Here is a 21,493-nt window from a genome sequence, read left to right as displayed (position 1 = left end):
CAGTAACTACAGAAACAGTGATTCACCTTTGTTCCAGTGAAAGCAGAGTAAGAGATTCCCATGTTAACAAAACAGCTGCAAACTTTTGCATGCCTTTATGCAACAGTCTATTCAGATCAGATCAGGTTTGTTTATTTGTATTTAGTCATCAGACCATCACAAAACAAAAGGTTAACATTATGGACGTAACACAATAGAACTCAGCTCAAGTCCAAATACAACTCTATGCAACAAAAACAAACGTAAAATGTGAAGTCCATCTTTGACCAATCCTCTGGCTGGTTGACATCCAATGCCATTTTAAAATGTGTTGGGCAGGGGGGATTACTGGGTTGTTATTTTTATTTTTATTTTGTTTTTATTTTTATTATGTATTTTGTGTTTTTATGTTGTGAACCACCCTGATACCTGTGGGTATAGGGCAGTATACAATTTTAAAATAATAATAATAAATTACAATTGCCCCTCTTTTAATAAATATTAATATAAAGTAAATTTATGCAAATCTGAATGAAATTATATAATCAACCAAAATGAATAGAAGCTTTAAAAATATATGATGCAGCATTCTGTTTTAAGAGACTGACCTATATTTTACATTTCTGGATAAGGATCAGTGTAGAGTTTTAACTTATTTAACTCGTTGCTAATTAGAAGAGGTGGTTCTGAAGGAGAGAGTAAATTAAACATAGGTGACACCTTAAAAGCTTCCTTAAATACACTCTTAAGAAATAAATGCTATAGAATCATTGGCTCACTTGAGCTCAGTGAACTCACTAATGTATTTTAATTTGCTCCAGACAAGGATTTAATCAATCAGAAAGTGGATTCTGCTCAGTTGTATGACAGTTTCTTGCCTCTCAATTTGCAGTCAAGAACGCAGTGAGAAGGCAAGCAAGACACTGATGAATTTACATTGATGAACCCAGGATATGCAAGATTCAGTTGCCTGGGATTCCAGTTGCATTCATTCAGTAACTCCTTCTTACCATGGCCACTATCTAAGTACATCATACCATTGAAAGGCTCATAAAACCTGTACCCTGTTCAGGGCTCAAAGGAGAAGCAGGTGCAGTGAAAGCTGGATTTCTTTTGGGAGGCATACTCAGGTCAAGTCATGCAAAATCTTGGTGAATTTTTAACAGAAGTCAGTGAATTCAGGACCATGGACAGCTCCCAGTGGGCCGCACTGGCTGTATTGTAGCTATAGCAGGACGTTGTCTCAGCAGAGAGCTAAAGCTTATGTAGGCTGTCAATTGCAGTTTGTCCTGCTTCCCTAGGGGAAGCCGACTTTTCTTTTTTAATCATCCCTTGCACAATTTTGCATCCATTGACTTCTGAGAGATTGGGAAGATGGAGATGCTGCAGGAGGGTGATGGCAGAAAACAGCACCTACATAGAGCAGCCTAGACTTCACCCTCTTCTGAGTATTGTTAGACCCTGGGGCCACCACACTAAGGAGCAGGGTAATGTAAATGGCCTTGAAAGCTCAGAGCCCTTTAAGGCTTGTGGCTGTGCATTGACCCTCATGTCACTGTCAGCAGGTGGAGTTTGGGGAAAATGATTTCATGGGCCAGATTTGAAACCCTGCTGAATCATCTGAATGAGCAAGGTCCCAATAGAACATGTGCAGCGGATACTTGCAGAAAGTAGAGTTCAGCTGTCCTGCTCATCAGCTGATTGATAGTAATATTGAAGCCTCAGGCCCTTTAAAACACTACACAGTGTTCATTCAAAGTGCCTGATCAACTAACATTATCATGACATCAGATGACTGACAGGTGGGCAGCCATACCCTCCTGTCAATTTTGTGCTACAAGATTAATTTGGATAAAGATCTGGCCTGTGGAGTAAAAAAAGATACAACTGTGCTCAAAAGTGGTTCACTAAAAAAACCAAAAACAAAAAACTGTCAAAATACAGTAGTACCATAATGAACATAATTTTTAAAAGTATAGCACTGCAAAATAATACACAAAATCAATGCATTTAGCCTGCATTAAAATGTAAGTGAGCATAAAGCAAGGATAAACCTCATCAAAAGTTCAAGTAGAAATACCCAAGACTTTGGATCCAAAAGTATGTCCAAAGCTAATAACAGTAGCACCTACCAGTAAACCCCACCCATCCTATACGCCTTGGCCCAGATTTCTGTCTTATAAAGGCTGTTGGGGCTGGAGGATGAAGTGAGGCAGGTGCAAATAGCCATCCCTTGATAGCAAGCACAGAAGTTTATAGTCAGTGTTAGCCTTACTCAGAGTAGACCAATTGAAATGAACAAGCATGGCTAATTTAGGCCCATAAATTTCAATGGGTCTGTGCTGAGTAAAACCTAGTATGCTGCAATCCAGAGTTTTGTCTCCCCCATCCTGGTTCCTCCCTATCTTTTTCTGTAGCAACCACATTCCTGTGCCTAGGTGGTCTTTTCTCTTCTAGGACCTTCTTAAGAGCTACAATCTCCCCCTTTATACCTCCTTCTGTTGCCCCATCCCTCTCTGTGCTTGTATATTCTCGCTACATCTGGCAAGAGCCAATCCCTGCAGAGTCGTCATGCATGACACTTTATCTTGCTTGCCTTGGTGTGCATGCGGTAATATCTTTACAGCTTTGTTCTATGGTGTAACAGGAGAGCTGCATCCCAGAGATGTGCTGGGGCTTCCCAAAGGGGGATGCTCTTTCTCACTGGAGCATGGTTCCGTTTTTAATATTAGAATCTGTATTGACTGCATTAGGAAGAGGGTGGGCTTATGCCACACACTCCACTCAACATCCATGTGTACAGGAAAAGGCATGAAAGGGGTTCTGGGGTAGGGATGTTGGAGAATCCCATCGGAAACAGGAGCAAGATTTGTGCAATTTACATGTTCGTCAGAGCTAAAAGAACAATGGTAGAGGTATCAGCACGCTTGAGGAACCCTAAGGCTTTCAGAAGTAAAGGAAAAATAAAGGAAAACATCCTAAGAGGACACATCTGCAAACACCACCACCAAGCACAAGCCCAATGATGACTGAAATTCCTCAGTAGTCATGGAATGTGGAGTGACAGGAAACATAAAATGGAAAATGGGGGAGCTAGACTGTCCTTCATTTACCTGGAAACTTGAATTGATGTGAGAAGTTTATTAGTGATCCATTGGGTAGACTATTGCCTGCAAACTTCTCCTTATATCTTCAGTAAGAGGGCTGGTAACTTACTTCTATTTTAATAAAAGGTGAACAGACAGATAAAGGGGTGGAATATTTCACACCAGACCTTGTGGCTTACCTGATTTTATGGCAGAGATGGTCACTCAGTTCTCATTAGCCCCAGCTAGCAGGGCCAGTGCTTAGGAATGATGGGAGTTGGAGCCCAATGAAACATTTGGAGAGCTACAGGATTTAAGCCACAAGATGCTTGCAGGTGTAACCAGATTTCTTGTCTTGTGTGGTTTGAGAGAACAGACCTGGATGTTTCCCCACCCCTTTCAAGTAGTTTATGCACATTTAATAGTAAGTTCCCTTAGCAGAGAAACTCAGTCTGACCCTTGCTCACAACATTAACTGGAACAAAGTTTTCTCTCTCGTGTGCAGTTTGGTTGCACTCTGAATGATTTCCTTCCTCTGTCATAAAGGATGGATGAGAAAACGCCAGGGAGGAAACATGTACAGTGAGCACTTAAGAAGCTTGCCTTCTGAGAACCACTCTTTTCTCTTTTTTTGAATTGTAGAAATATGAATGGGCACACATTTGACTTGTTAGCCTCTGTCCTGCTTGCCTTCTAAAGCCCACCATGTAAGCAAAGCAGCTTCTACTTCAGCTATAGGTTTAGGGCTCTTTTGACTGCCATCTGAACCATCTCAGAAAATGCTCTGATCACACACAGAGAGGAAGCTGTTGCAGTAGATTCCCTAGATCACATCTTTCATTCCTTTTTGTGAGTTACCATAAGAAACAAAATCTGGCAATGGGGTGAAACATGCAGCAGTTCCTCATTCTTGCAAGGCTTATCCACACTTACCTTTCCTCTGTACTTTCCAGGCATGGTTCCCACTTTTAAACTCCATGTCCAAGCAACAATCTGCAGAAAACCCTAAATCCTGTTTGTTGCACTTCAGCTTTAAAGACTGGGTTTTTGTGAGGAAACTTTGGGGCAAATAAAATGAGTGCTTGGACCCAGAACTTTAAAGCACAACCTGTGCCTAGAAAGGTAAAGGTAAAGGGACCCCTGACCATTAGGTCCAGTCGTGGCTGACTCTGGGGTTGTGGCGCCCATCCCGCTTTACTGGCTGAGGGAGCCGGCGTACAGCTCCCGGGTCATGTGGCCAGCATGACTAAGCCACTTCTGGCGAACCAGAGCAGCGCACGGAAATGCTGTTTACCTTCCCGCCAGAGTGGTACCTATTTATCTACTTGCACTTTGACGTGCTTTCGAACTGCTAGGTTAGCAGGAGCAGGGACCGAGCAACGGGAGCTCACCCTGTCACGGGGATGTGAACCGCTGACCTTCTGATCGGCAAGTCCTAGGCTCTGTGGTTTAACCCACAGCACCAGAGCAGGGCAAAAAGTAAGTGTAGATAAATTCACAGGCAGGAGTTGCATGGATCTGAATAACAACCTCAGATTACTAACAGCACAAAAACCAGGTCTTCTGAGGTTTTGGGAGGGGGGGTATAGGCTTCCTTCTGGCTAATTGATGCTCATTTCCAAGCCCCCCACCTGGATTAGGATACAGCTCTCCTGAGAGAAATACACAAACACACACACACTGGCTTTTCTTTCACTTCCAAGCATCTTTTCCCCTTTCTTTTTCCCTGTCACTCACTGCAATGGATACAGTGGGACTGTCTGAGTAAGTTTGGACCATGGGGCTGCATTGAAGAAGGTAGGATTCTGCTGCTAACATTTTCTGTGCTGACGACAGCAAAAAGTGGGTGGCAAATTAGATCTGTGTTGGGGGGAGCTTAATTGGAATTTAGCGGGCGGTATCTGATGTCCTCATGCCATTAATGCAATGGAACTTTCTCTTCTTTTCCCAGACCCACCCTATGCACTCTCTAAATGTGCTCTGAGGAGTAAGGGAAATCCCAGTTCAGGTTTAGAACACAGGGGAACTTTTGTTGTACAAATGTAAATACTTAGCACTACAAGAGATTTATCACTACTTTGCATTCAAGCCAGCATGTTTTGAATTGCTTTGGCACCTAGGTGTGTTTCTCATGGACTAAGGAGGTGGCTGCTATTCCTGAAGCACTATCACTCATTTCATGCCTTATTTCTTCTTTGTCAGCAATTATTCCCCAAGAGCTCACTGTCAGTTCGCTAGTTTCCAGATAGCACCTTTGAGGACATGCTTCGTACAGGCAATAGTTTAGCAATGGTTTCATGTAGAGGTTTTCAACCTTTGTGAGTCCACGGCTCATTGACCAACTACATTCTTTCTGTTGCACCCCTGTGGGGCTCAGGAGCCCACTTATGTCACCCCTTGCCTGAAGAACTGGCAGCCCCTCACCCCCTTTCAAACCCTCTCCCTTATGGATAGTTCTCTCAGCCTCCTCTCTTCTCCCCTCTCCTTGGGAGTCCTCTGGGCAGGTGGAGCTGCCACCCCTGGTCTCTGAGCTGCCCCTCCAAAAGAGAGGTGCCTCCTCCCACTGCTCCACCCCCTGGCTAGCCTCAAAGGCATCCTTCACCTGGGGAGCTTGTAGCCAGGGCTGCTGAAACAAACAGCTGTGCAAGCCTTTGGGAGGCAGAGATGTGAGAGGGCATCAGAGATGGGAGGGAAGGAAAGAGGCAGGCATTTGGGGGCTGGTTGAGGGCAGACTGAAGCTAGCAGGGCAGTTCACCACCCACCCCAATGCAATAGTCTCCTCTGTTTAATAGTTATTCCGTATCCCCAGAAAGCCCTGGGCAATGCACAATTCCCAGGATTCGAGTTGGGGGGTATTGACTATAAAAGCTTGCATAAAAGCACCCTGTATGGCAAGAATGATATTGATGGCTGCTAGCCATGATACCATCTCGAATAGTAGCTGTAGAAAATAGGTATGTCTTTTGATGGAAACTACAAGCAGGGAAGAGTCCTGTTCATGATCTTCCCAGAGGCATCTAGCTGGCCACTGTGAAAGCAGAAAGCTGGTCTAAGATTGGTCTTTGGCTTGATTCTGCAGGACTCTTCGTATGTTATTAGGCAAAATATTATTTTTTTAAAATGCTGCCATACTGCCATTTTTGAAGTACTAAAACACAGAAAGAAGAGCTGGTCACTCTGTCCATGGAGGGAAATGCAGGGTGAGATGGTTTTAAGGTATAGAAAGACAGGTTTAAGTTATAGCTGAGAGTTTCCAATATATAAGTGAAGCTCAGCATTCATTCATTCATACATTCATTTTATTTGTATGCTGCTTTTGCACACAAAAAAAGAAATCATGCTCCAAGCAGCTTGCAATAAACAGGGATGCATTTCAAACAAACACTACAAAAACAACTTCATAATAACATAGCAAAACAAAAACATAATATGCAAAAGCATATTTCAATACTATAAATATAACAAAATTACTTAACCAGCATGCTGCATCCCATAGCAAAAATAACAAGGGAGCTTCAAAGTTTCACCTTAGTCCTAGAAACACCCCTCCCATGATGTTGGAATATTGGGACGTATTGAGATTGTGGATATCGGGGGCTTGTTACCTACGTCAGCATACGAAAAGTTAGCATTGTGGAATGTCAGCTCTTGGTAATCAAGCTTACTCTGAGGAGGAATGAAACTGAGTACTAGAAAGTGGGGTGGGCGAGTATGAGGTCTGGGGAGGGGAAATAAGTTGATCAGCATTGATAGAAGCCTGTCTGTCTCTCAGCGCTTGGTAAGGATGAATATGCCAATCTCAAATGATGACTTGAGTGTCCACTTCACATCTACGCTGATGGCCTTGATCCGCACTGCCCTGGAAATCAAACTTGCATCAGGTGAGACAACAGCAGCTGGCTTAAAAGATCATAATTGTGTGAATAGGAATGAATGGGGAATGGGGATGGGGACTTTGCCCATACATTTTCAAAATTGATGTATGGAAATGGGCAAATTTCAGATTTTAAAGCAAGATATCTGAGCAAATTTCCACTTTACTAGACCAGGACCTCCAGATGTTGTTGGACTATATTTCCCAGAATCCCTGACCATGCTGGCCTAGGGTCATTGGAACTCTGAGTCAAGAAAACATCTGGAGGATCACAGGTGCCATAGCCCTGCATTAGCTTCATCAAGCTCAGTGGTAGCACATCTACTTTGTATGTAGAAGGTCCCTGGTTCAATACTCCATGTCTCCAGGGACAGACCTCCTATCTGAAACCTGTAGAACTGCTACCAATCAGTGCAGACTGAGCTAAATCAACCAGTGATCTGATTCAGTACTTTGAATCAGTACTGATTCAAAGTACTGAAGAGCTTCTCTCTTCAGAGAAGTAAGAAGTAAGAGCGTTGACATTGCCCACAGTCTTCTTCCCCTCCATGGAAGAGGAGCTATTCTCTACCGTGCTCTCTTTTTCCCTTTTCAAGCTTCCTGCAGAGTAAGAATAATACCCTTCCTCATAATAACACCCTCTCCAAAGGGTAGGAATAATGCCTTTCCTTGGGGTCATCCAAGAAAGCTGAGCGCTTGCAGATTCAGGGCTGGCAAAAGAAAGTACTTCACATAATAGTTAAGCTATAGGATTTGTTCTCCCACAATCTCATGATGGCCATCAACTTAGAAGGCTTTAAAAGAAGTTTATGCTAATTCATGGAGGATATGTTTTATCAATGGCTGCTAGTCATAGAGGCTGGCTATATTACCTCCAGTATCAGAGGCATATCTGAATGTCAGATATTGGGAATCATGTGGTCCTTCCTGTGGGCTTCCCATTGGGACATCTGGTTGGTCACTTCGAGAAAAGACGTACTTTGCTTTATAAGCCTTTGCTCTGGTCCAGCATGGAGCCTGGTCTGTGAGTGAAACATTTTCTTCCTTTGTATCACCTGGACCATGGCATGGCAGGAGTCCTGCAACTTCAGTGTGACATCGAGCTGAGGAAGGAGATCTCGCTAGTTTGGCCCAATCTTTCGCCAAAGACCTTGGATCTGCTAGTACCACCTCATAAACGTAAGTCCCATATTTCCCTTCGTACCACGTTGATGGCATAAGCATAAACCTTTACCCTGAGAAGTGCTTTAGCAGGGATAGGCAAGCTATGGGGACGCTTCAGCAAAACAAGGAAAAAGGACATCTTCCCGAATTCCTCTTCTTGATGTGCTGTACAGTGCTTTAAGGGCTTGGGCCCAGGCCTGGCTGTCAGTACTCTATTGCTATATACTAGATGGGAAGATATATTTCCCGCCCCGACCTGGCCACAGTGATCCATGCGACGGTCATCTCCAGGCTTGACTACTGTAATTCGCTCTATGCGGGGCTGCCCTTGAAGCTGTCCCAGAAACTCCAGCGGGTGCAGAATGCTGCAGCGAGGCTCCTCACGGGGTCTCTGCCATGGGAGCATATTCACCCTGTGCTTTTCCAGCTGCACTGGCTCCCGGTAGAGTACAGGGTCAGGTTCAAGGTGCTGCTTTTGACCTTTAAAGCCCTTCACAGCCTAGGACCCTCGTACCTACGGGACCGCCTCTCCCGGTATGCCCCACGGAGAGCCTCAAGGTCCATAAATAACAACACCCCAGTGGTCCCGGGCCCTAAGGAAGTTAGATTAGCTTCAACCAGAGCCAGGGCCTTTTCAACTCTGGCTCCGGCCTGGTGGAACGCTCTGCCTCATGAGACCAGGGTCCTGCAGGACCTGATTTCTTTCCACAGGGCCTGTAAGACAGAGTTGTTCCACCTGGCCTTTGACTTGGAGCCAATTTGATTCCCTCCCTCCCTCTCTTTCTTTTTTCTTTTCCTTCTCCTCCTGCGATGAGGCTACATTTTAATATTTTAATGTTTCTTTATTTTAATGTTGTATTTTACTTTTGTTTTTAAGTTGTAATCATTCATCTTGTTTTTATTATTGCTTGTAAGCCACTCTGAGCCCGGCCTTGGCTGGGGAGGGCGGGGTATAAATAAAAAATTATTATTATTATTATTATTATATGGAGAGTAGGAAATAGGTCACTGCGCGAGGGCCTCCACTCTGATCTAGGTGTCAATCTGTTACTTTGCAGTGCCGCTGAATTGACTCAGGGAGATCCAGGTGCTGGATCTGTTCGGGAGTCCTACACAATCATGTGCTTGAGGGGCAGTAATGAGATGGGGACCTGCTTCTCCTTCTCCCAACCCCCCCAGACTTTATTTATTATTACATCTCTATCTCACCTTTCCTCCAAGGAGTTCAAGATAGCATCCATGGTTCTCCTGCTCCCCACCTTATCCTTACAACAACCCTGTGAGGCAAGCTAGTCTAACACTCTAACCACTACACCATATTGTCTCTCCTACACACCTCTTAATTTTGCAATGCAGTTTCCCAGCCAATGGGTACAAAAATTCATATGTTGGGGGAAGGCATGCTTGAAAAGTATTACATTAGTATGCATTATACTGGGGGGAAATTGCTTGCAAAAATCTGTATATTTGGATAAATTTTACACTGAAATGCAGATTGCTACAGAAATGTGGAGAACTAAATTTAAGATTGGAAGTGGGAGGAATAATTTTTTGGTGGCCTCATTTTGATTTTAAACAATAGGTACCAGGCCATCTGAGTTTGGTCTAAGAAAGAATTAGGATAGCTCCCCACCCAACTCATGAGAATCTAAGATTTCCATTCATACTGACTCCCCACCCCCACCCCCACTGCCTTCACCTTTTGCTATTCATCAATTCTGTTCACCCCATCTTTCCCCCCCCTCTTATTTTGTTTTTCATTTTTTGTTTCTTTGTCCAGCTGAAGCCATGACAGTGGGGAAAGTCTATGCAGCCTTGATGATATTTGACTTCTACAAACAGAACAAGAACACTCGAGATCCTGCCCATCCAGCACCTGGAGGTCTTTGCCAGGTAAACAGTCTTTTGCACCTTCACTGCCACTATGTCACTGTGGAGATCAACATAGAATCATAGAATCATAGAGTTGGAGGAGACCACAAGGGCCATCGAGTCCAACCCCCTGCCAAGCAGGAAACACCATCAGAGCACTCCTGACATATGGTTGTCAAGCCTCTGCTTAAAGACCTCCAAAGAAGGAGACTCCACCACACTCCTTGGCAGCAAATTCCACTGTCGAACAGCTCTTACTGTCAGGAAGTTCTTCCTAATGTTTAGGTGGAATCTTCTTTCTTGTAGTTTGGATCCATTGTTTCGTATCTGCTTCTCTGGAGCAGCAGAGCCAATGAGCCAAACTTCACTGACCTGTAGGGGCAGTACAATCAGCTAATAGAATCTTGTTTAGTTTTACCATGGCCTGGTAGTTATTGGCTTGTAGTAACATATAACAAATCACATCTAACCTAGAGGTTACCAGATCATAGACATCAGAAAATTGCAGTAGTTGCTTCTGCTTTTGTCTCTGGCTTTATCCTCCACTGGCGCTCAGGGTGAAAAATGTATCCCACCCTTACACTAATCTGCAGCTGCCTACTAAGGAACTGATAAGATTTGTACAGCTTTATTGCTGAGGGATTTGCCAGGCAGGGATAAGGAGGAACCCCTGTCCAGAACAACTGCCAACCTCTACCTCTGTGGCAGCACTGTATGAATTGTTACCAGAGCAGATAATCCTTCCTTCCTTCCTTCCTTCCTTCCTTCCTTCCGCCTTGCAGACTGGAACCGTGTCCCTTTTCCACCCGTTGAAAGCAGCGCTTGAACAAAGCCAGCCTTCAGTATTCCCCAATGCTTTCCTGCGCCAAAAGAGCTCCGCTTCTCTCAACAATGGAGGTGCCTTGTGAGTACCCAGAAAGTTCTCATTATTTTTGGCTAAATTCTCACTGAAGTGGCCGAGCTGGGGCTGTGCCTAATCAGAGTGCAGGTGGGGTGAAGGAGTTCACCTGATGGAATTTGTCTCTGCACACCAAAATTCCTTGCATTTAGAGAACTAGCATCACAATTTTTTTAAGCCCAAGGGTGGATAAGCTGTGGTCAATGATCAAGAATGATGGGAATTAAGAGTCCTACAACATACTGAGGGCTACAGCTTTCCCCATTTCTTTTTCTGTCTAACTTGTTCCCTGATATGCTGGTTTTCTAAGTGAGGAGATTGATTTCATTTTTTAAGATAGAGCCGTGTTCCTTCATGTCTGTCCCCACCTGCAGTCTGAAGTTGCATGGCTTGAGCACAGGTTTGCCACCTGAGTGATAACTAGGTCCTTCTTAACCTGCAGCTGCTAACTACCTGACTTTGTGGTTTGTTTTTTGCCTGCAAGGAAGGGTTTCCCCAGCCTCCTTTATCTACAGTGTTGCATTATGTAGATATACCGTATTTTTCGCTCTATAAGATGCACCAGACCACAAGACGCGCCTAGTTTTTGGAGAAGGAAAACAAGAAAAAAAATATTCTGAATCTCAGAAGCCAGAACAGCAAGAGGGATCGCTGCACAGTGAAAGCAGCAATCCCTCTTGCTGTTCTGGCTTCTGTGACAGTTGCGCAGCCTGCATTCGCTCCATAAGACACCACACATTTTCCCTTACTTTTTAGGAGGGAAAAAGTGAGTCTTATAGAGCAAAAAATACAGTATGTGTTTTATTATGTATAACATGAAAAATATAAACAGCAAATAATGGGTATCAGTCACCAGGTATGAAACAAAATACAGCATGAGTATAAAGCAGAAAATAATAGTATCAAATCACAGAACTGTAGAGTTGGAAGGAACCCTCAGAATCATCTGCTCCAATCCCCTGCAATACTGGAATCACAGCTAAAGAATCCCTCACAGAAATAAATATAAACCAGTCATAATCAAAGTATATTTTGGTATGTTTGTCTGTACATCACTCTACAGCATTGTGTAAGCTTATCAGTCAAAGCCATACCCTATCATACCAGCACCATTTATCAAGAACAAGAGTTGCTGGAACTCACCATGAACATGTCCCACATTCTCTTAGAATGACAATGGCGCCCACCTGAGAGGTGCCAGAACTAAGTTCCAGGGAGTTCTGGCCAAGAAAAGCCCTCTGCATCTTTCCAATGTTACCCTAGCTCCATGCATGCTGCCAGAAGGAGGTGGTTTATATGATTCTTACAAGACAGATCATTGTTGCAACCTTATGAGTTAGGAGAGCAGAGCTAATCCTGGGTCCATTTCTGCGCTTTTGGACAAGTCCCACCAGAGATGGGGCAATGTACCAAGATTTTGGTATACAGTACAGTGGTACCTCGGGTTACAGATGCTTCAGGTTACAGATGCTGCTAACCCAGAAATAGTACCTCAGGTTAAGAACTTTGCTTCAGAATGAGAACAGAAATCATGCAGTGGCAGCAGGAGGCCCCATTAGCTAAAGTGGTGCTTCAGGTTAAGAACAGTTTCAGGTTAAGAACGGACCTCTGGAATGAATTAAGTACTTATCCTGAGTTACCACTGTATTGCATTCTTTGCAAGTTCTCTCTCTCTCTCTCTCTCCCTCCCTCCCTTCCTTCCTCCCTTTCATGACAGACCAACGCCAGAGGGAGGAGGAATCAAGGAGTCTGTTTCATGGGGTACTCAACGGACTCAGGATGTGTTTTACGAAACGAGGACACCAGCATTTGAGCGTGGCCATTCAGAAGAAATTCCCACTGAGCAGACAAGCAAACAGGTGAAGGTTAAATGTACTGTTTTGGTACAGGAGGAGGCTTCCCAAAAGCTCTGCTACACCAATGAAATGTACTTTCCAGTCTGCTGGCAGCTGGCAGAACAGAACAGCAGGCCTGGTCCAAGAAATGTTGATCCCTAAGACAAAGGACAAGACCTCTCCCCCTTCCCATATTCTGTGTACTGAAGCCAGTGCTTGAAAAGGCAATTTTAAAAATGCAAACAATTTCTGACCGAAGGGAAGATATTCCAACACATGCCCACAGCATGTGCCTTGATGCTTTATCCTGATTACATCACCAGCCCCTAGCCAAACTGGCCAGTTCCTCCTTATAAAGAAGTTGTGGAATCCAGTGTGCCTGAAACTTCCATTTTTTTGTTGAATCAATCTCAGTTTGAAATCTAAAGAAACATTGCATATGGATGCTAAAACAACTTTCCATTGATTACACTGCATGGAACACCCCATTGCAATTTAATTTATTATGCAATATTGCTTTATACAAGTGAAAGGTGCCCCAAAGTGATTTACAGGAAAATTGAACTGCCAAATTACATAATACAATATCATTGCGTAAGAAGATTAAAAATTGACTGGCAGAGGGGCTGGAGCACTCCCATGCCACTGTAATGGAGTTGGTATCATTATCCTTGGGACTACATTACTGAATCAGTGGCATAGCATGGGGTGGGGGGTGTCACTGGGTGCATGTTTTGAGGGGGCATGCGAGGGAGCTGTGGAGACAGCTTCCTCACACAACAGCCCAATGGCACCAGCCACAGCTCCATTCCTAGGTCAAGCCTAACCTGGGAGAAGGGGGCGGTCAGTTGGTGGTAACACTGCCCCCCACTTCCTAGGCTGTGGCAGCTTTCTTGCACCTGGCCATAGCTGCTCCACTTCCAGGGCAAGCCTGACCCAGGGGTGGACCCAGGGACGGAGAGAGAAGAGTCAGCAGCAATGCTGCAGCCCTCTCTTCTGGTTTGCAGTGCACAAGGAAGCAGCTCCACTCTCGGGTCAGGCCCGACCTGGGGGCAGAGAGTAGGAAGAAAGCTGGTGGCAGCTCCCTCACCCCTCTTCTCGCCTGGGCTGTAGCATGCAGGTGAGCTCCCCCATGCTGCTTTGTGAAGCAAGCCACAGGGGGCTCCCTCTGCTCCCCACCCCCCTCATGGATGTACCCTACATGCATGACCTGGGTGGCTTTAGCATATGCTCCACCACTGTGTTAAATTGTCGTGTATAAAAATTGAATTGACTTGGGTATAAAAAAGAAGTCACGTGGGTGGTGCTGTGGTCTAAACCACAGAGCCTGGGGCTTGCCGATTGGAAGGTCGGCGGTTCGAATCCCTTCAACAGGGTGAGCTCCTGTTGTTTGGTCCCAGCTTCTGCCCACCTAGTTCGAAAGCACATCAAGTGCAAGTAGATAAATAGGTAGCGCTCCGGCGGGAAGGTAAACGGTGTTTCTGTGCGCTGCTTGGTTTGCCAGAAGTGGCTTAGTTATGCTGGCCACATGACCAGGAGGCTGTACTCCGGCTCCCTCGGCCAATAAAGCGAGATGAGCGCTGCAACCCCAGAGTCATCCACGACTGGACCTAACGGTCAGGGGTACCTTTACCTTTAAAGAGCCAAACACCACTGAGCTCAGCTAAACATGCAGAGGGGCCCTTTATATCTTACCTTTCCCTCTGAGGATGCAGCAAGTCATTTACCATGATTACTGAGAACTTCTTCTTCTTCTTCTTCTTCTTTTTTTTTTTTTTTGCCAGCTCCCTGCTTACTTCTGTGCTTCTGCCCCTATTTCTCTCTCAGGTAGTAGAAATGCGAGAGATCAGTCCAACAATGGCCAATGGTGAGCACCAGCCTGGCCTGGAGAGCCAGGGGCGAGCTGCCTCCATGCCCCGCCTGGCAGCAGAAACTCAGGTGAGCGCAGGAGCCTTAACTGGCAATGGAAGACTTACAGTAAGTCAGCGGTTTAACGCCTTCTTTCTGTCTGTTTGTCTTGTCACCTGGAAGACCTTTGGGAGGTTTAACAATGTGAGTGCTGCAGTGGGCAATTTGATTATGCATTTACCGATCACATAAATAATTGTGGTGTGATCTGGAGCAAGCATTCCCCATTACAGACAGCTTCTCTGAGATCCATCCGCAGTCAACAGAAAAGCAACAGGCTCCAGATCCTACTTGCTAGGCAACTTTGTTTGCTGGTTTTGTGCATGTAAGTATGCATCTAATCATAGGGATCCATAACTTTTCATATATCTTTCACCAAAAAGCCTGGCATTCTACAGGCTCGGCTTTCTTCAGTAGAAACAGAATTGTACCACATTTTCCCTGAGCCTGCCTGCCTACAGAGCACTCCTCTTTTGCTAAGTTTCTCTTTTTCCACAGTTAAGATACAGCTACACTTACAAACCTAAGGCAGTTTCCAAACCTGTTTAGCCACCCCACCAATGAGTTCCAGGAAGGGGCTGGGACATTCTTCCAACATGAATTCTCAGTAACCTCCTGGAACTGCAAGTTCTCATGGTTTTTGTAGAAGAAGATTCAGTGGCTGAAGGCAGCCTCCAACTGTTTTTTAATTTGCAATGCAGACATGCTCCCAGATATGCTTCCAAACCCAATAGAAAATTATATATGTGGAATTCACATGAATCCTGTGGCATAATTAGGTTCAGTAAGTAAGGTAGAGTTTTCTAGCTAGCTAGAAGTGGTGGATACATAGGCCACTGCATGTTGGATCCCCTTACAGTAATTCAGGGCTCATCCACACCTTCATCTGTGCCACATTATCTAAGTCCGTGACTAAGCAGGGCTTTTTTTGTCCCACCACTTTCTCCAGGAAAATACTCAGTTTACTGCTGAATCATAACAAACATCAATTCATGTAAACGCAGTTGCCGTATTTTCCACTTCAGCAATGGGACAAAAAACAAAACCCTCCTGCTCAAACCCGGACCTAGAAATCACAGGCCTGTGCCTAGAAAGCATGGCTCAGACTGAAGTATGGATGAGCTCTCAGTATTGATTAAAAGGTAATGTGAGGCATGACACGAGTACCCTAGACAGCTCTGAACAGCGCTTGGGCTGAATAATGCATAAAAGCGGAGCTCAGAAGTCGCTTCATCAGAAGTTATTGCCAGACTGAGCCATATATAAGATCTGTAACTCAGTACCACCTGACCTCACAGGACGAGAGGATCATGGGGTGCTGTGGCAAACTCACAGTTAGAATAAGGAATAATTCACCAACTGATTCTATTGATGGTGGTCATTGATTTAATTCGAGGCGTGAAACTCTCCTGATTTCAGTTGCATTTCCCAAATTGAATTACTTACTAAGGATCTTCTGCCTTAATAAGAGAACCAGAAACATTTCATCTGCAGGAGATATATTTTTTAATCCTCCTCTTGTGCTTAGATAATGCAGCCTCAATCATCACCTGTGTGACTGAGCATTGTCTAGTCTTTCATTTCACACACCATTCCATCATTGACACATGGCTGGTGATTATTCTCCAGCTGCTCTTGGACCACTTCAATTCCCAACCCAGACAACAGGATGTCACTGCCCTGGGTTCCTTCAGCTAGAATTAGAGATGTCATTGAAACTTGCATTTCTTCACTTAAAAATGAGGAAAGCTCATCATTCTAACCTCATATGCATGTATTCCTCAAAGGAACAACACAACATCGTGCTGTCTCTCAAACCTCTCATTCCCTTTCTTCAACACAGTCCACCACACCCCTGAGATCCACTTGCTTACCTCCTTGCTTTTCAGTGGTGACAAGCAGGAGGTTTTGCTCTATTTCGCCCTCCATCACTGGTTGGCTGCATCACAGCCTACAATGAGCAATTGGGAAATATAGTTTCCCAAGGACCACAAACACCCACAGCAAGGGTGGGCTCTCTCATTTGCTGCCACTGGAGCAACAGAAAGGTTGGAAGTGGATGGGAAGGGTGGCTAGAGCATCATAGGTGAGTTGAAATCTATAACAGAACAGAGCTGACACTTCTCAGAATACGTTTTTTCCTGAGACACTTTCTGAGATTTTTTTCCCACACACACTTTGAAAAAGGCCAAATATTCTCCAACTCTTTTCTTGTGGCAGCTGCCATTCCCACCCACCCCTGCCTCATCTCTTAGGGGGGAAATAAATTCTGCTCCGGCAATTGCTAATGGTGAACTCTGTCCCCAAGATTTCCTCCTGCACCTAGAGGAATTTAGCTGAATCCTCACTCCCTGGGTTGTGTGTCCATGCATAGGGTAGAAATTTTAAGAGGTCTCCATCTCATGCTCAAAGCTATGGTTTCCTTATTCTTGTTCTCCCTTCCTACATCATGCTAGAGCATGGGTGAGGAACTTATAGTCTGCCCCATGTTGGTGGACTCCAGCTCTCATCAACCCCAGCAAGAAGGACCAGTTGTAGCCCTGTAAGGTTTGGAGGGCTGTATGTATAATGGGAGAGAGTGAGCAGAAAAGGGATTAAAGAGCAGCTGCTGGTACTCCACCTCCTTCTCAACACCCCCCCCCCCCCAGATTGAGCCAAATAGGAAACCAGTGATGGGAAGGAGCAGGGGGAGCTTCTGCAACTGAGCATTTTCCAGGGACTTTACTAAGCAGTGCCTCCCAGTGCATTGCGGTGCACCTTAGCAAGTGACCCACAGTGCCTAAGGCCTGAGTTTCAGAAACTTTTCCATCTGTTAATCTTCTGCATGAGTTGGGTGTAAGGCCTCCCTCTGGAGCAGGGATGGGAATCTCTGGCTCTCCAGACATTGCTGGACTCCGACCCCCATCAGCCCCAGCCAACATGCTTCACAAGGTAGGGTGATGGGAAATATAGCCCTCCAACATCTAGAAGGGCCACCCTGTTGGATGTCCCATGCTTGTTGAGTTGGAGTGTGTAAATTGTAGTTCCAGCAACACTTAGAAGGGCCATGGGTATCCACAACCCTGCTTCAGAGAAGTCTGAGGAGATCTAACCTCACTTTCTTCCATTGGAAGTTCCATTTGAATAACCAATCACCAGTCTTGACTCCTCACCAAGTTCCATGGATAACGTTTGACTAACACCCATTTCTGTCTCTTGTCTCTTATTCATCCCCCCTTCCCTTTACCTGTTTGTCTCCCCTCTCTGGTTGCCCCCTCGTCCCCACCCTTTCTTCCCCACCTCTCCATCATCTCGTCTGCCGCGCGCACCTGCTGTGATGTCTGACAATGGCTGTGCTGGTGGGGGCTGCTTCCAATATATTTTCTGTCCGAATTTCTTGCAGAGAGGCAAAGTGCGGTCACCGGGGCGTTACCTGGCAGTATGTAGCTTGCTTGAACTTAAAAGTCGTATCCTCTCTAAAGTCTGTTCAATGAAGGGTGGGGAAGGTTTTTTTCCTTTGGGGCAACCTCCCAGGGGCCACATGCAAGTGGTGTGTGGGACCAGAGGCAAAATTTGGGGCAAGCGATAAATGGGAATTCTTCCTTTATACAATAGGTGAGTTTTTACAAACAGCTCTTTCCATCCTCTGTCCCCAGGCAAGCAAGCAGTGTTGTTGGAGTTAAAAGACACATTCCAGCCAGGCAAACACACTCAAGGAGAGTATGAAGCAGGAGGAGTGAGGGGTGCGGCCTGGGGGGCATCACAGGGGCCAGATAGAAAGGCTTAGAAGGCTGCATTTGCACCTCAGGCTGTCAAGCCTTTTAGCTCCCCTTTCCCTGCCTGGGGTGGCAATCTTCCATTATAATGAAGCGTGTTCTGTGTTCAGATGCAGAGCCAGCTCCAGATTTAAATGGTCCCTGATTGTTCTGGTAGTGCTCCAAGCCCACTAGCAGCCCTAAATAGCCCTAGCTGCTGTTTAAATTCCCCACAATTCCCCAGAGCGATGGTAGGTAAAGGCCTTGCAGGAAAGTTGAATGGTGACCATGTACAGCCATCCTAAGGACTGTTCAGAGTGTGGAATGCTGCTGTTCAGGATTCTAGCAACTCCATTCCATTTCCTGCTTTTCTGGGTCCCGTCCCCCCATGCCAGCCAGCGTGGTCACTGTGCATGCTCAGCCTCATTGGGCTGCTATTTGGCCCTCCTCCTCTCACGATAGAACTTTCCAACGCCCCTCTCTATATCTATCTTTGTACTTCTGCTGACTCTCAAGGTTTATTTATTTATTTCATATATTTCTGTGCCACTTAACAGTCTTGAAGGGGCTGAGATTTTCTCTAAGCTAGTTGGCTACCTCATTCTTGTCCATGAGTGGTGCCATTTTGGCTTCAAGAATAACAACACATGTTGACCTTTGGGAACAGGGGGATAGGGATAAACAAAATCTCTAAGTGGTTTAAATGATGTCCCAGCCACACTGAAGTGACTGATGGATAAGTGACTGGGGTGAACATCCTTTTTGGGAGTTGTGTGTTTATAACTTTTAATTCAGAATTTCACAAACTGGGAAAATGTCTGACATGTACCACAGGCTGTCTAGTTGGAAGCAAATCACTCTTGGGACTTCAGTTACTCCTGGGCTACAGCCCCGGCACAACTTCAAAATCTAAGATCATTCCTGGAATATATCAGATAAATCAGGCTTCCTCAACCTCGGCCCTCCAGATGTTTGTGGCCTACAACTCCCATGATCCCTAGCTAGCAGGACCAGTGGTCAGGGATGATGGGAATTGTAGTCTCAAAACAGCTGGAGGGCTGAGGTTGAGGAAGCCTGGCATAAATAAACGCCCTTCCAGACATAGGCCCCATTTGCACTATACCTTTAGAGCAGTATCATACCAGTTCGAACAGTCATAGCTTCCCTCAAAGGATCCTGGGAACTCTAATGTGTTAAGGGTGCTAAGAGTTGTTAGGAGAAACCCATATTCCCCTCACTGAGCTACAATTCCCAGAGTTCCCTGGGAAGAGGGTTTGATTGCTTAACAACTCTGAGAATTTCAGAAAACAGGGGTTTTCTAACAATTCAAAGCACCCTTAACACTCCACAGTGCCCAGTATTCTTTGGGGGAAGCCACAACTGTTTAAAGTGGCATGGTACATCTTTAAGTATATGGTGCAGATGGGTCCTGACTATAGTGCTATGGCTGCTATTCATTCCAATGTGGGAGCTTTGGAGCAGACCTTCCACATGACAGGTCACAGATCTCTGTTTTTTGGAAGCTTTTGGTGCTTTTTCCTGCCCTCACAATGACAGGATGTGTATGGATTCAGAAAAGGTCTGTGGCTGTAGTCACACCCCTTCTATGCCCCCTTTCTTCCAACCTGCAAGCATCAGAGTTACGAGCAGGCAGACATATTTTGAATCTAACTCCTGGCATTCCAGATTTCTTTTGGAGATTAGACAAGCAGAAATTTATTAAGTTCCCTGTTTTCGGTCTGAGCTAGGAATACCCTCCTGTCAAAAAGAAAAGTGGGTTGTTGTTTTTTAAATTACAGAAGCATTCCAGTTCTTTCACAAAATATTGCATTCATTCATTCATTATTTTTATGATAGAAGAAAAAGTGGTTTGATCACTGCAATATTCTGGAATAGCAAAGGAATTACCATGATGGCATGTGGAAGAGTGCGGGGAAAAACAGAAAAAAAACAAAAAACCAGAGTTCTAGTTTCATAAAGAGTACACCTGGAAAGGCCATAGGAGCAGATTGAGTTGCCCCTGAGAAGCAGAGTGCATTTTCTGTCCCCCTAAATAACTGCAGAGAAAACCCCCACATGTCAGGAATAAGGGAGCATGGCCTTCTCAGCATCCCTTCCCCCCACCCCTTTGACATTAAGAACTGAATGTGATGGGTTTCCTTTGCAAGTGAAAATACATTAGATTGCAACTTGGTGCTCTTGTCTTGGTATGGGCAGATCCTCCTTACACACAAGTGTAAGGCTTTGAAGTGCTGACTTTGAAAAAGGATGGTGAACACCTGTAGCCTTCCATATGTTGGGCTCCAACTCCAATCAGAACAAATTATTTGTAATTCATATAGTCCAGCAACATATGGGGGACCACTGGTCTCCTCCTCACTGTGATACAGAAAAAAAAATCTCTCCATCCTTGCCTGGAAAGAGCAAGTAGATTAGAAGGAAAGCCTCTCTCGATCAGGTCAATGGTCATTTAGTCCAGCATTCTGTTCTTTCAGCAGCCAACCAGATGCCCATTATGGGAAGCCCACAAGTGGGGCCTAAGTGCAACAGAGCTTTCTTCCCACATGTGACTTTCAGCAACTGATATTCAGAGGCATACTGACTCCAACAGTGGAGGTCGAGCATAGCCTTCTTGTCCTCCATGAATCTGCCCAGTACTTTTACAAAGACATTTAAGTTGGTGGCAGTTGCCGTATCTTGTGAAAAGTAAATTTGATAGGTTAACGATGCCCACCTCCCTGTTGTTGCCTTTAAGGGATGGAAAGAGGGTGCTGCACTAGGGAGGAGGGAGGCTACACACTGAACCAACAACTACCTTGCGCTCTCTTCTTTCCCCTTCCTCACCCCAACCTCACCCTGCCTTTGTCCACAGCCCATCCCAGATACAAGTCCCATGAAGCGTTCCATCTCCACACTGAACCCACAACGTCCCCATGCCACACACCTCTACGAGCATTCCCGGCCAGTGGAGCACACCCACCACCACCACCATCACCGCTGCCACAGGCGGAAAGAGAGGAAACAGAAGTCTGTTGACAAACCACCCAGCCACCTGGCTGATGGTGATGCTGCAGGTACCTTAAAAAACGGGTTGGGTGGTGTGCTTACATTTCACTACAAACAAGACAGACTGAATGCATAGC

At 45.2% G+C, this 21,493-nt stretch overlaps 2 protein-coding genes across 11 annotated transcripts in view; one reads left to right on the top strand and one right to left on the bottom strand.

Moving 5' to 3' along the window:
• The window catches only part of SLC31A2 (solute carrier family 31 member 2), a 526,804-nt gene that overhangs the window by 215,669 nt on the left and 289,642 nt on the right, over window positions 1-21,493 (bottom strand). The window lies entirely within an intron of this gene.
• Window positions 1-21,493, top strand: part of CACNA1B (calcium voltage-gated channel subunit alpha1 B) — a 323,575-nt gene that overhangs the window by 297,119 nt on the left and 4,963 nt on the right. For 6 of the 10 annotated variants that reach the window (XM_083422809.1, XM_083422807.1, XM_083422806.1 and 3 more), the window contains 7 exons: window positions 6,838-6,946; window positions 8,014-8,118; window positions 9,884-9,996; window positions 10,758-10,879; window positions 12,591-12,732; window positions 14,536-14,685; window positions 21,223-21,424. In XM_083422809.1, the coding sequence (XP_083278935.1) occupies window positions 6,838-6,946; window positions 8,014-8,118; window positions 9,884-9,996; window positions 10,758-10,879; window positions 12,591-12,732; window positions 14,536-14,685; window positions 21,223-21,424 (943 nt within the window). Of the gene's footprint in view, window positions 1-6,837; window positions 6,947-8,013; window positions 8,119-9,883; window positions 9,997-10,757; window positions 10,880-12,590; window positions 12,733-14,535; window positions 14,686-17,998; window positions 18,035-21,222; window positions 21,425-21,493 lie in introns of all 10 variants that reach the window. The other 4 variants (XM_083422808.1, XM_083422803.1, XM_083422805.1 and 1 more) reach the window with 2 other exon arrangements.

The sequence above is a fragment of the Podarcis tiliguerta genome, assembly GCF_965153285.1.
Source record: "Podarcis tiliguerta genome assembly, chromosome: Z".
NCBI lineage: Eukaryota > Metazoa > Chordata > Lepidosauria > Squamata > Lacertidae > Podarcis > Podarcis tiliguerta.
Note: the sequence above shows the minus strand (reverse complement) of the source record. Positions and strands in the feature narration are given on the sequence as shown.